We start from the raw sequence: 14,395 nt of genomic DNA, 5'->3' as shown, positions 1-14,395 counted from the left end.
GTGAAATCATTTTGCTTACCTCTCAACCTTGACTGGCCTTTAAAGTCACCCAAAGAGCTGATAAATGTCCCAAGGCCCAGGTCACACCCAGATCAATTATATCACAGTCTTTGAGGGTGGGGCCCAGACACTTTTTGTTTAAATCTCCCAAATATACAACCAGGGATGAGAAACAGTGATTTAGAAAGGCAGACTTCACAGCCTTCATTCTTAGTGTTACGTTCTCGAAGCACTAAAAGTCATGAGTGTATAGCAGTACAGTTTAATACCAAAATTGCATGTTTATATTTCTTGAGTTTAATAGGAAACCAAATTTTCCTTGTTTCTATAATGATTAGAGATTTCCTGAAAGAAATGCTACTTGTTTCAGATGTGTGAACTATATACAGTAAATTTTACACACACATACACACTTTACATAAATGTGTATTATATTAGACCTTAGGACTGTATTGTACAGAAACCATTCATGTGATTGAGAAAAGAAACTTTTGTCAGTAGAGGTTATTTATACAATAGTTTCCAAAGACCTTAAACCAGTCTAAATTATTGTATATCTGTATATATTAATTTCTATTTACTAAATTGGTTATGCTTAGAAATCTTTAGAAATTATGAATAAGAAAATTTATATGATTTATATTTGAGAAACATGAAGTTAGAATATATTTTTCCACTTGTATAATACTTTTCCTCCACTGTATCTTAGCAAAACCTTCAATAAAATCCTATGACCTAGATAGGTTTTAATTTTTTATAATTGTAGAGGTTGCAAAGTTTTTAATTTTCAATAGAACAAATATTTCCTAAAATTGAAATGACTAACCAGGTACACCTAACACCAAAAGCAGGCAGCTGTGCTTGTTACCAGATAACAGAAATGTCACAATGTATAATACATGTTTTGTAGGGAATGCATTTAATTATGTATTCTGTTTAAATAATGTAGGATTGCATGTAAAAATGTTACAATCAAGTGCTACATAGCCATCATGCTAAGTTAACAAATACTGTTCTCATTATATTTTGAACATGCCTGGACAGCTCCAGTGGAGTGTCAGGACTACTTTGAGCAACACCATTCTGTGAGAAGGCTGACTATGGCATGGCCTGAAGCCTTCATATTAGTCCATTCAAGAAATAGTTCCAAATCAAAGCATAGCCCAGTGCTTTACTTAGTGTAACTGATGCTTTTCCTCTGGCAAGGCAAGAACCAGGGCACTGGTTAAAATCTCATCCCAAAGTGAGATCTTAAAATATATATGAATAAGTAAATCTCTAAAACATGGGAACATTCTTATAAACATAAATCGCTTCTAGTAGTTGTAGAACTAACCAATTATGATCAGTTTTCCTTGGCATCTGAATTTTACAGCTTGAATTTTGTTCTGTTTGATGCTTTCAGAGGGGAAACCAAATGATTAACTCTTTAAGATGGGGAGAACACTAGCTTATGAGAATTCACTTTAAAATTATATTCATATTTCCTTTTCTTTTCAGGATATGGTCACGCAAAAAAACATAGTAAGTATTACATCTTAAGATTTTTTTGGTTATTTTATTTTTTAATTATTATATATAATGTTTTTATTTAAAAACAGTATTTTAGAAAGTAGATGGAATGTTTCAACTGATTATTAATCAGATGTACAGTACCTGTCACAGGGTGATTCACAAATATTTTATAAATGGATTTATCTAGAAATTTTTAAGCCATATTTATATAAATTACTAAAAGCTTGACTGATCATATAGGTAGCAAGGAGATTTTCTTTTTAAAATATTTTCATTTATTTTGGGTGTGTATGGCAGGGTGGTAGAGGCATACACTGTGGCATGTATGTTAGAGTCAGTGCACTCTTTCCACCACGTGAGTACCAGGATTGAACTCAGATTACCATAAGCTTAGTGGCAAGTACCTTTACCAGCTGAACCAGCTTACCAGCCCACACAGGTGAGTTTCAAAATCATGCCTGTTGATTTTGATTCTAAGAAAACAACTAGAAAGCACTTGTCCCACAATTCAATTGGTAGTACGGGACCCACTCAGTCATTTAGGGAGTGGGGCAAGAGGTCAGGCAAGTATGTGGTGCAATCTTGGTGTTTCTTTCTGAGTTAAGTGAATCCTCCTGCCCTCAACAAGTCTTTTTTTTGGTAATGGAGGAATGTGAACTTGTACCCCAGTTCATGCAGGCGCCAAGTCTGATGTTCTCTGACACAGATCAACAGGAAGCAAGATGAAATTCCATTTCCTTCAGTTACTACCTGTTCCCTCCTTAACTCCCCAGATTTGCATCAAACAAATTCCTGTATTTGTATCATTTTCATCACCATGTTGTTTTGAACAGGCTATTAAAACTGATACCTTAAAAACATTTCAACATATCACCTACCTCCTCGGAAATTGTCCCCAAATTACCCTCTGTTAAAAATTTTTTAGCCCAGCAATGGTAGTACACACCTTTAATTCCAGAGTTCTGGAGGCAGAGGCAGGACAATCTCTTGAGTTGAGGCCAGTCTGGTTTCCAGAGCAAGTTCCAGAATGGCCAAAGCTACCCAGAGAAACCATGTCTCAAAAAACAAAACACATTTTTATTTTATGTGTATGGTAGGGGTGTTTTGTTTTGTTTTGTTTTCATTTTTATTTTTGTTTGCCTGCATGTCTACTTGTGTGCCATGCGTTGTCCAGGGAGTCCAGAAGAGGGCATTAATCCTTCAGAACTGGAATTACACATGGTTGTGAGTTGCCATGTGGGTGCCGGGTATTGTCCTTTGAAAAGCAATCACTGCTTTTAACTAATGAGTCATCTCTCTAGCCCTACCTGTTGAAGGTACACCAAGTTGCTTCCCACCATCTTCTGATATCATTATGGTTTGAGACACTGTAACCTAGATTCAGGAATAAGCCCTTGGATCAAGACTTCTTTCCCACTAGCCCTTCTAGAAGGGACGGCTTTGGTGCTGCTTTTCCTATTCCGATTGGAGTTCCTCCAGAGACATAGTAAAAAAGGGCCCAGAAGATGAGGTTCTCAGCAGGACACCCTCTTTAAGGAAAGTGGGAGCTTTATGTGACTACCTCTTCAAAGAGTTCCACTGACAAGCTGAGATACACACAAGACTCCCACAGAATTCCCCACATGAAATGAACCCTCCTTCCACACCCAAGCATGACATTTTAGAAGCAAAGTGATTACCATTGGAATATGGAGTTGTAAACATTTATTTTTAGAAAATAAGTCATGAGAGTAGTTTGGAGTTCCTCTTCAGAAAAGAAATGGGAATACACATGCCTTTCTGGCATGTCCTCCTAATCACCCAGGACCTCTCAACATTTGTAGTAAGTCAACTATACCTTAGCCCCATTCTTCCACTGGGTTTGCTTGTTTGGGAATGATGTATTCTACAGGATTTGGCAGCAGCTACTTCTGCTACAGTTGACATTTCATTATAATTTAATACCCAGAATTTTCATGATTGAGAAGGTGTAAAGTATCAGAACATTCAGAAGAATTAAGAAAATTACTTAATTTTCAATCAAGGTAACTTGAAGGAAACAAAATAGCATCAACTAAGAAGGATTCGAGGAAAATAAATGTGGGAGTGCTTGTATCAGTGTTCATCCTTCCATATTATCTTCTTTCTGGTGATAAAAGAGAGTTAATTTTTTCACTCCAGATGGGATAGAAGTAAGGCAAAATAGAATGGTTTACATTAGCAGAATGGACACCGTGCAGCTAATGGTGATTAAACATTAAAACAGAATGTCAAAGTAAAATGGTTGAATTTTAAGAAGAGTTTGCTCAGTTATCCTCTCTCTGTGAGTTGGGTCCTGCAATCATACGACAGCAGAGGTTACAAGAGAGACTGATAGAATTGATGGTATGTGATCATTTTAGAAAGATTAAACATTCATGCGCCCCTTCCCCACTACCACCATAGTCATAAGTGGTGAGGTGTAAAGCTCTGTAAATCAGGTACAGACTAGATGTTGTACTATGAGCATGCAGGCATGTCATGTTTAAAATAATGTATATATATATATATATATATATATATAAAAATGAAAATCAAGCTGGTTTGAGGTCTTCAGGGAGTGGTTTGTTGCTTCTAGGATTGTGTCTGAGAATGTGTTACTTTCAAGTTGCTATGAAAGAAGGGTAGGCATACTTGTCTACATTTTCAGGAGCAGTGGTTGGGAAGGATTTGAACGATGATAAGCTCATTCCTAGTCTTCATTCAGACTGTAATATCCTTAGCTGTTCTGGGGTCCTTTGCTCTTTGGGACAATTCTTGTTCACCCCTTATCAGATAATACTGAGTTCTCATGCCCTTGGTTTTCTTTTTATGCTTAACTTAGATATAGTGTACACACCATAAATTCCACTTGTTCTTAGCCCACTGTCGGTCTTAGTGATTTTTAACAAATTGTAGAGTTGTTCAGCCATTGGGCTGATCTAATATTGGAATATTTACATCAATTCCCAAGCTGCCCACTTGCAGACAATCCCTATTCTTTCCCTCAGCCTCAAGCAACTACTAATTTCTACATATTTTATAGATTTGCCTCTTCATATAGATGGACTGTATATTATGTATTCTTTTGTGCCTTTCTTTTGCTTAGCATGATCATTTAAAAATTCATCTATGATGTAACTACACTCACAGTTTTATTCTTTTTTGTTGAATAGATTTCCTCTGTGTGCATATTCCACATCTTTCTCTCTATTCCTCAATAATAGACACTTATGTTGTTCCTGCTTTTTGAATTTGAATAATACTGTGAACATTCAAGTATAAGTATTTATGTAGACATGTATTCATTTTTTGGTAGATACTAAGAGTGAAATTTCTGAGCCTTGTAATAAATGTGTGTTTGGTATCTGTATATAATATATGTAATAATATCTGTATGTATATTAATTGTTACAATGATTCCAAGCTGGCTCTGTTTGACATTTTACATGAACTGAGAGATTCAGTTTCCTCATAGCATCACCAACTCCTGGTGTCTGGCTTGTGTGTCTTTTCATTATAAGTATTCTAGTGAGTTTGAAGTAAGTGGTAGATCTTAATTTGAATTTCTATACTGACTAGTGATATTGACCATATTAATTTCTTATTAATATTAGCTACTTATACTTTTTAGTGATAAAATTTTCTTTCCAGTCATTTCCACATTTTTAATTGGGATGTATACTTACTGTGAGGTGGAAGAGATCTTTATCTATTCTGTAACCAATTCTCTAATCAGAGGCTTTATAAATTTTTTGTTGTTGTGGATTTGATATAGGGTCTCAGGTAGCATAGGTTGATCTTAAACTTGCTATGCAGCAGAGGATGACCTTGAACTCTTGGTCCTTCTACTCCTTCCCTCCCAGTGTAGGAACTTACTGAAACCAGTTCTCCACCATTACTGGCCATATTCTGAAACCATGGGTCAAAAATAAAACTTTCATTAAGATGCCTTTTGTGAGGTATTTTGTAATTGCAATACAAAAAGTAATTAAAGTAGCATTTTAATACTAAATTTTCTAATTGATGAGCATGGACTATCTTTCCATTTATTTTAGTTGTCTTTAATTTTTGCCAACAGCATTTTATAGTTTTCAGAATACACATTTTTTCACCTCCTTGATTTAAATGCAATTAGGCATTATTCTTTTGCTTGTTTTTATAAGTGGAACTATTTATTTTTCAGAGTTGATTATAAAAATGCACTTTTCACAAAAAATCTTTTAATATCACATTTAGCTCATGATTCAAATATTTTAAAACTACAAGGTCTTTTTGGTTTTAGGGGGTTTCTTTATGTCAGAGTTCTAAGAAAATGACTTCTCACCTTTGCTGTATTTTTATTTATATTTTATTGTGCTAGGTTCTGTTGTTTTAGAGAGAAAGATAGTCACTTTCAATATTTTATCAATTTAGAAAGTGTGTTTGTGGATGGTGGAGGTGCATACCTTTAACCCTAGCACTTGGGAGGCAGAGGCAGGTGGATCTCTGTTGAGTTCCAGGACAGCCAGGAATACACAGAGAAACCCTGTCTTGAAACACTAAAAAAAGAAAAAAAAAAAAGAAAAAAATTGGCAAACAAGAAAGAAAGTAGGTTTATCTTGTGGCAGATCAAGGTTGCATTTTTTTTTTAAAGGAAAAGATTCAAAATTTAGCAAGCCCCCAGGCTGTTTTATCTATTAAACCTTGGAACTTCCTGGTACTTTGTCACTAGTATGCATAATCTAAAGATATTCTGCAACTTCCTTTGTTCTAATTTTCCTTCTCATGGGTTGATTTATGTGAATTACTGGAAGCAGAGTCTGAGACTCAGTTTAGAGTCTAAGAGGCTCATTAAGAAATGCCTTTGTGGTCCACACTGGACAAGGGGAGGCATTGAAATCAGATTGGGCAAAGAGATGAGTGGAGCTGTGGTGCTGGCCCAGTGATAGTGATAGCAGTAGCCAGCTTCCCTGGGAGGTGTGAGTTTGGAAGGGCTTTTCTGTACTCTACTCCATTGTCATGAGATGCCCCGGTTTTAACACTTTGTATTCTTACATCCTTGGAAGGAGTGTAGCCTTCGGGGAGGTATATTTTGTCACTGACAAAAGTTCCAGACAGATCTGACAACACAGCTGGTTTACTAAAGAGCTCTCAGCTGGTGGGGGATCTGAATAATGCACTTGGGTGTGCACTGCATTATAAACATTATATTAAAGAAAAACAAGAAGTACAGAAGTCATATGTACCTCAAGAGTAAGGAATACATTCCTCAGGCTGATAAGGACAGAAATATGTTTTTGTCAGTTGAATTGAGGGTTTATTACCTGAAAACTACATAACTTTAACAGAGAAGAAAGACTACACTGTCTCTATATCTCAGGAGATGGTATGTTTCATTGTATGTTTATAGAAGAAATTATTGAATGAACATTAGACCTTATTTTCTCTTGGTATATCCTAATGTTAGAGTTTTAAGTTGTTTGTATAAAAAGAGTTAAATTTCCAAGCTAGGATCACATTATTTAAAAGTACCATTTTATTAAAAACTAATCTGGTTCTTGACCTTTGGACTAGGTGATTTTTTTTTCTGGAAAGTAAGATTTTTGAGAAATGCATTGTTCCTGTTTAAGTGGTTATCTTTATAATCCCAACGAATTAAAAAATTCTTTGAGAAACATTATTGGGAACATTGTTTTACATTCTGGACATCTTCTCCAACATATGGGTATGGTTAAGCCCATGTTTAATTTTTCCTAGTTTTGCCCTCCTCAATTTTAAAGTTTGCCATGGCTTTGGAGCCAAAATTATCAGATATGAGATCTTAGTTTCTTTTCCTTTTGCTGTGATAAAATACTCTGACAAAAACAACTGAAGAGAGAAAGGGTCTGTTTTGCCCCATAGTTTGAGGGTACAGTCCGTTATTGTAGAGAAGCACCTGGCCACATCACATCCACAGTCAGGAAGAAGAGAGACATATTAATGCTACCATTCAGCTCCCTTTCTCCATTTATGCAGTTCAGGCACCCATCCAAAAAATATCACCCAAGGTGACACCTCAATGTAATCAAGATAATCCCCCAGCAGGCTATCTCCCAGGATGTTCTAGATTCTACAAAGTTGACAACAAGGTATGCTTAATATGTAGTATTTGAGGGATACTTTGGCAAAAAAATTAAATTGCTTTTTTCCATGTCCTTTGGTCTTTCTGAGTTCAAGTAAAGATTTCTACTCGTTTTAGTAAAGGCTTAATTTCAAGCAAAGCTACAACCCACAGACAGAATGAGTAATTTTACTTTCTACATAGTGATGGTCAGTTTTAATTGTCGACATGATGCAATCTAGAACCCCCTGGGAAGAGTGATTCTAATCTCAGGGATTGTTTTGAGCAAATTGGCCTGTGGGAGGTTGTAATAATTATGTTAATTAGTATGGGACAGCTCAGCTTAAATGTGTGTGTGGTGGGGTGGGGGGTGTGTTTTGGCCCTGAATTATTTTAGAGGAGAAACAGCTGACTGAGTAGTAGGCATGCTAGCATATACATAGAATATCAGTCCCATACAAACTCTGCCTTCTGAATATTGGATTCCTGTATCTTCTGTCATTTCTACCTTATTTTCAATCTCTCTTAGAGCCTTTCTGACTCATTTCTTTGATCTTGTTTATCCTATGTGTAGGGGTGCTTGGGAAGTAAAAACCATAAAACTTTGTCTCTTTACCTCTTAAATAGCACAAGACCAATGTCAGAACCACATAATTGGTATTATATTATGCCTACTAAATGAATAAGTCTTTGGATCCAAGACAGGAACATTATTTCTTTAAGGCATAATTCACAGACCATAAGATTTACCATCACTCACATGTTTGTTTAGGGCATCTTATTTAGATTTATTTAAGGATTTTCAGAATTATGCTGAAGTGACAGTTTCCAGAATTCTTGTAAAGGAGAGAAAAGGCCTGGGATTTGTTTGGCTCTGTAGTCATTTGGGAGTCAGTTGGTTAACCTTGTTGGGTTTAGGTTTCCTCGCCTATGAAATGATTAATTAATTGGGTGACTTCTGAGCTATGTGCTAGCTCTAAAATAAAATAGATTTTCATTTACCTTGAAGTGGCACAATACCACAATTATACTATTCAAGTTCTTTATATCTTATATGCATTTGATCTTCTTTTGACCATATACATACAAGAAGAGTAACATTATAGAGTGCCTTTTGCATTGATCTTGGAAAAAAATAAGACCAGCTTGCATTTTCCTAGATAAACAGTTATGCTCACTTCAATGTTTTCTAAATGGATAGACAAAGATATTTATTAAGCTTAAATAAACCTTGTAATTATTTTTGGATTGTTATCAACTTGGACTTTCTTCCTCAGTAGATTGACCACGTCTATTGGGTCACATTAAATAATTTTTTAAAAAGTGTTCCAACATATTCCTTAGTTTGCTAAATCTTCTCAGTTGGTCTTCTGGATTTTTTTCACTTGCATTTTAAATTGCATTTAAATTTTCACTTGCATTTTAAGATGTGAGTCTCTTAAGTCTCATATTCTGTTAGCATTCATCTGCAAGTACTCAGAACTCAGTTTATTTTAGATTCACTAGATCATTGTTTATCTGTCCCTAAAGAGTTTTTCCTCTTTTGACTTGAATAAATAGTTGTGGCAGTATAAAACTTGCTTTGGAAGGTCGAGTGTAAAAGCCATTAATTATAAAGTTAACTTGTATGTAATGTATTTGCTCGAAAGACTTTATTCATAAACCCTATGTTGCTGACAACTAGTTTTGCTACCTGATGCTAGCCATAAATAAAGGTAGGTGCTGGTATAATGGGAGCCATTGGTTTGTGTCTTAATTTGGGATTTATTGCTCTGAAGAGATACCATGACCACGATAACTCTTACAAAGGACGACATTTAATTGGGGCTAGCTTACAGTTTCAGAGGTTTAGTCCATTATCATTATGGTGGGAAGCATGGCAGCATGCAGACAGACATGGTGCTGGAGAAGCAGAAAGTTCTACATCTTTTTCTGCATGTAGTAGAAGGAAACTGTGCCACACTGGGTATAGCTTAAGCATAGGAGACCTCAAAGCCCACCCCTACCATGATACACTTCTTCCAACAAGGCCACACTTCCTAATAATATCACTTATAGGCCAAGCATTCAAAGACATGAATCTATTCAAACCACTAGTTTGTGTTTCCATTCTAGTCTTGGACCATTGGCCACTTTGCCTGAAGCCTTTGTAGTAGAAAGAACTGAGGAGCAATCCTAGCAGTCCTTGGTTAGTCATGATTGAATACAGTGGATGTGATAGTTAGCTTTAATTGTGAACTTGGGCCAGCAAAGGTGGCTCATCAGGTAAAGGCACTTGGTACCATGTTCAATCCCTAGAATCCACATAGTAGAAGAGAACCTACTGTAGCATGTTGTGTCCTAACCACCACACATGCTATGGCACAATAAAGCCCCTCTATATACACACTACAATATATTCTGAATTTGATACAACCTAAACTCAACCAGGGAAGAGTCTCAGTGAGCAATTCTCTGGCTTATGTTAACCTGCAGACACTTCCTGTGAGATATTTTTCTTAGTTTGGCTGATTGAGATGAGACAGTCTACCCTGAATGCAGATGGCAACCCATTTCCTGGGCATGGCCCTGGATGATAAGAAAGCTAAGCACTAAGCATGTACACATAAATTCCACTCTGCTCTTTATTGTGGATGTGACTAGCTGCTTCAAGTTCCTGCCTTGACTTCCCTGCAATGATAGACTGTAATCTGGAATTGTAATCTGAACAAACTCCTTCTCCCTTAAAGTTTCTTTTTCTAGTTATTTTATCACAACAACAGAAATGAAACTTTAAAAGGGGGTAGAAATAACTGAGTGAAAAACTTCAACATGCTCTGCTTTCTGGGGCTCTCTTGAAGAATCCAGGCAACTGCTTCCAAATGAGTTGTACTCCACAATCATAGAAAACTTGATCTGTGAATCCCAGGGCCACAGCTAAGACATTCTGTGTGATGCATTTGTAAATAGTTATGAGTGGTATCTCTTAGCCCACAAGGAATAATATGCCCCTCTGTTTCAGACTGCAGGAGTCTGTAACCTTTGGATTTTGAGAATATGTTTTAATATTCTTAGACACAAAGGCTTGTAAAGAAAACCAATTATATTGAATTATAGTCAAGTTAATATAAAGAGGTATACATAGTAATCTCCATGCTGTTTTACTAATGTATTAAATACAATTAAATGGCAAATCTAGAATAGTCATAATTTTGTAGTAATGACAGGCATAAATGTTATTTTTGAGATCTCTGTAGGCACTAAGATTGGTAAAGGTTCATTATTTCTATTAGTGACAAAGCCTTTGGTTCTGCTAATACTACTAAAGCAATTTTACCTACATTGCTAATGATGTGTTAACATTTCAGTTGAAGGCATATGATAACAAAGATGAAATTTATCTCATTCATGTTTGAAAAACTTCAAGAATTAATGGATCCTCTGGTTCAAAACTCCTAGTCAGGTTTAGAGATATTATGATTTTCTAATGCTTATTGAATGCCCACAAAGCATGCCACAGAATGCCCATATTAATGCTATCTCCTACCTGTTGAAATTGGCACTATTATTGTCCCCATTTAAAAAACAAATCAAAATAAGTTTCAAATAGGTAAGTACACTTTCCAGGATCATCCATCTATATTGGGTGGAGCTTTACTTAATCCTTGGCCCTTCAAATTTTTCAAATTGCTGTGTTTGAAATGCAGGGAGACTGCCTTTTTTTTTTTTTTTTAGTATTAATGTGTTTTTTGTTCATCTGACTTCAGTGGAAAAAAACATGGTCTGCTTTAGCTGAAGGATGATGAAATTCTCACATCCTTCTCCTCTGCTGATACAAAGATAAATTTTTATTGGTACCTCGGCTACATACTGACACAAACAAAAACCCTTCATTTTCTTCTGGTAATTTTGCCACCAGGAAGCTATCTTTAGGAAAAGACCACAGTACAAAGATATCATTTGCAAATATATTCATCTTAAAGTGATACTTAATTGTTTTCAAATCAGACTGGAAGTAGCATAGTAAGATAATGGTATATTAGGTAGGCATTTAAGATGATGTAAACTTTTGTAATTTGTGCTTATGAAAACCATCTGTTATTTAACCTAGTGTTCACAGTTTGGTATTTACAAATGGAAATAGTTTTGGAAAATTCCACTTGCTAGGCTAGGAGTTAAAATCTTGATTGGGTAGATTTCTCTACTGAACTCCTCAGTGTCAAGAGACCAATGGTTTTTCCTCAGCCTCCTAACCTACACTCTACAATAATCTAATTTTTAGAAATGTTCAGAGTATCTAGAATAAGGTTTACTATCAATGTGGCAAGGATACTAGGTGTGACACTTCATGGAGTAAACTAAGCTGCCTTTGTTAAGGTTCTTGAGATTTTTTTTTCCATTTATAGCTGTAACCATTCAAAGTGGCTGATCCTAGTACTTTATTGGATATATGCTATTCTAATCATTGGTTTTCCTTTTAATTTCTTGTATGTCCACCCATAAAAGTCTGAATGTGTTCAGCCTTTTGAAGGTGTATGGGCTCTACTCTTCCTTTTCCTAAGAAGAACAGTGCATTCTTAAGGCTGCTTTCATTTGGAGTTTATGAATTACTTTTAAAATGTAGTCATTAGTCCCAATTTCTCTCTGACAACTTTCTTAAACTTTGGGATGGTTTCTGAAAGATTTTCCCAAAGGAAGTATTTTTACCTTTCCAAGTGTTAAGATTCCTGCTGTCTCTCCAGTCCTGTTTATTAAACTCACCGAGCTGATTTCAGAGTTCATGCATTTCCTCTCTTTCTCCTCATTTTTCTCTAAAGGTGGCTAAACATTTGTTCCCAACTCAGCTCCTCTCCTAACTGCAGGGAAGCCTTCATCAGTCCCTGCTGCTACTGGCTCTGCCTTCTTGAGCAAGAACGTGTCACAGCACACATCCTGCTTGTGGAAATGCTGTTTTCACACATTATTAGGATTTCAGCAGGACTAGAGCAAAGTTTACTCCTATGTTGTTTGGAAAGATAGGTTTGCTGAAGGAATAAGGCAAACAAGATTTAAGCAGAGATATTTGTTTCTAAAGTCTATATAAATAGAATCATTCTTGTGCCTTTAATCTGCCTCTATGTTACAGAGGCTTAGGATTATTTAATTGTGATATTTATGAAGATTTTTGTTTTGCCATTGCTCAGGCTAACCTGAAATTTGCTATGTGGCTCAAATTCAAGGAAATTTTCCTGCTTCATTGTCCTTGGTGCTAGGATTATAGACGTGAACCACAATATCTGGCTTAATTATGTCTTTTAAATGAAACTGATAAGAAAAGAAAATGTGCATATGTATGTGCATATGTGTGCAGTAGGAGGAAGTATTGTGTTGATCTTTCTATTTGATACTTTTGCTTCTTTTCATTTGTCCATGGATTCAGGCACCATTTGGTGTCTTCTTTATTCCAGTATAACATTATTCCCACCTGTATTTTTTTGTGGTTCTTGTTGTCAAATACATTGTATTTTTACATTAGATATTTAAGCAATACAAGAAATTAGCAGTCACACAGTATTTTATTTTTACAGTGCTTAAAGATCAAACTCAGGCCCTTGTATATAATAGGGGATACAGTCTACCACTGAGCAATTTCCTTAGACCTTGGGTTTTTGAGACTTGGTCAAACTAAGGAATTCAACCTGGCCTTGAACTAGTTAGGTATCCCAGGGTAGCCTGGGATGTGCAATCCTTCTGTTTGTGCCTCTTAAGTTCTGGGATTATAGGTGTGCCAATACCTATAAATGAATTTACTAGCCTCACCTCTTACCCCTGCCCATCCCAGTACCTTCATTGTTTCTCATAAGAACTTACATATTATTTTATTGGAACTCCTTTATCCATGACATTTGTTTCCTTGTTGCTTTCAAGATTTTATGTCTTGTCTTTGTAAAGATTTGTGTGGGCAGGTATAAATGCATATAGAGGCTAGAAGAATATGTGAGGTATCGTACCTCATTACAGCTTGTCTTCTTTCTTTGAAACACGTCTTTCACTGAGCCTGGAGCTAGGCTTACAGCCAGTGATCTTATCTGCCCTAACAGCACTGGGCTTACAGGTTTGCAGCTATACCTGACTTTTTGTGTAGGTGCTGGGATCTGGATTCAGCTCTTTATGCTTGAGTACCAAGTGCTTTTACCCACTGAGCCATCTCACCAACCTGATCTTTCAACATTATAAGTATAGTGTACCTGAGCTTGGACTTCTGTCTACAGCCTGCTTTAAATTCATTAGAGTTAAAGTTATTCATCAAATTCATGGAATTTTTAACAATTATTTCTTTGAACATTTTTCTGTTTATCCTTCAGGGACTCTTATTATATGTTGTATATACTGGTATGTTTAATGTTATCTCCCAATTAATTAACATTCTGTGCATAGTTTTTTATCCCTTTTACTCTTCTCCTCAGATTGCTTTAATGGAGCTATCAGTCTATCTTGAGATCTGCTTACCTTGATCTCCTTCAATGAAGTTTTCAGTTTGGTGATTGAATTTTTCTTCTTCAGAATTTAGTTATTGTTTTACAATAATTTCTGTTTGTAGATACTCTCTTTTGAGACATTATTATCATGTCTTTTAGGTTTTACTTAATTCTGTTTTGTGATTTTTTAAAAACAGTTTTACATTTATTTGTTTTGTATGTTTGTGGGTGTGCATGTCTTAGCACCTGTGGGGAGGTCAGAGAACAACCTGTAAGAGTTAGTTTTTTCTTTCCACCTTTCAGATCCTAGGATTGAACTTAGGTTGTCAGTGCCTTGAGGAAGCAGCTTTCTCTCCTGTACCAC

The 14,395-nt window shown here is 35.9% G+C and overlaps 1 protein-coding gene across 1 annotated transcript in view; it reads left to right on the top strand.

Moving 5' to 3' along the window:
• The window catches only part of Map3k15 (mitogen-activated protein kinase kinase kinase 15), a 129,696-nt gene that overhangs the window by 14,341 nt on the left and 100,960 nt on the right, over positions 1-14,395 (top strand). The window contains exon 3 of the mRNA XM_034484972.2: positions 1,501-1,524. Within this exon, the coding sequence (XP_034340863.1) occupies positions 1,501-1,524 (24 nt within the window). The remainder of the gene's footprint in view (positions 1-1,500; positions 1,525-14,395) is intronic.

This window comes from Arvicanthis niloticus, chromosome X (genome assembly GCF_011762505.2).
Source record: "Arvicanthis niloticus isolate mArvNil1 chromosome X, mArvNil1.pat.X, whole genome shotgun sequence".
NCBI classification, from domain to species: Eukaryota; Metazoa; Chordata; class Mammalia; order Rodentia; family Muridae; genus Arvicanthis; species Arvicanthis niloticus.
The sequence above is the reverse complement of the archived record's forward strand: the minus strand, read 5'-3'. Positions and strand labels throughout refer to the sequence as shown.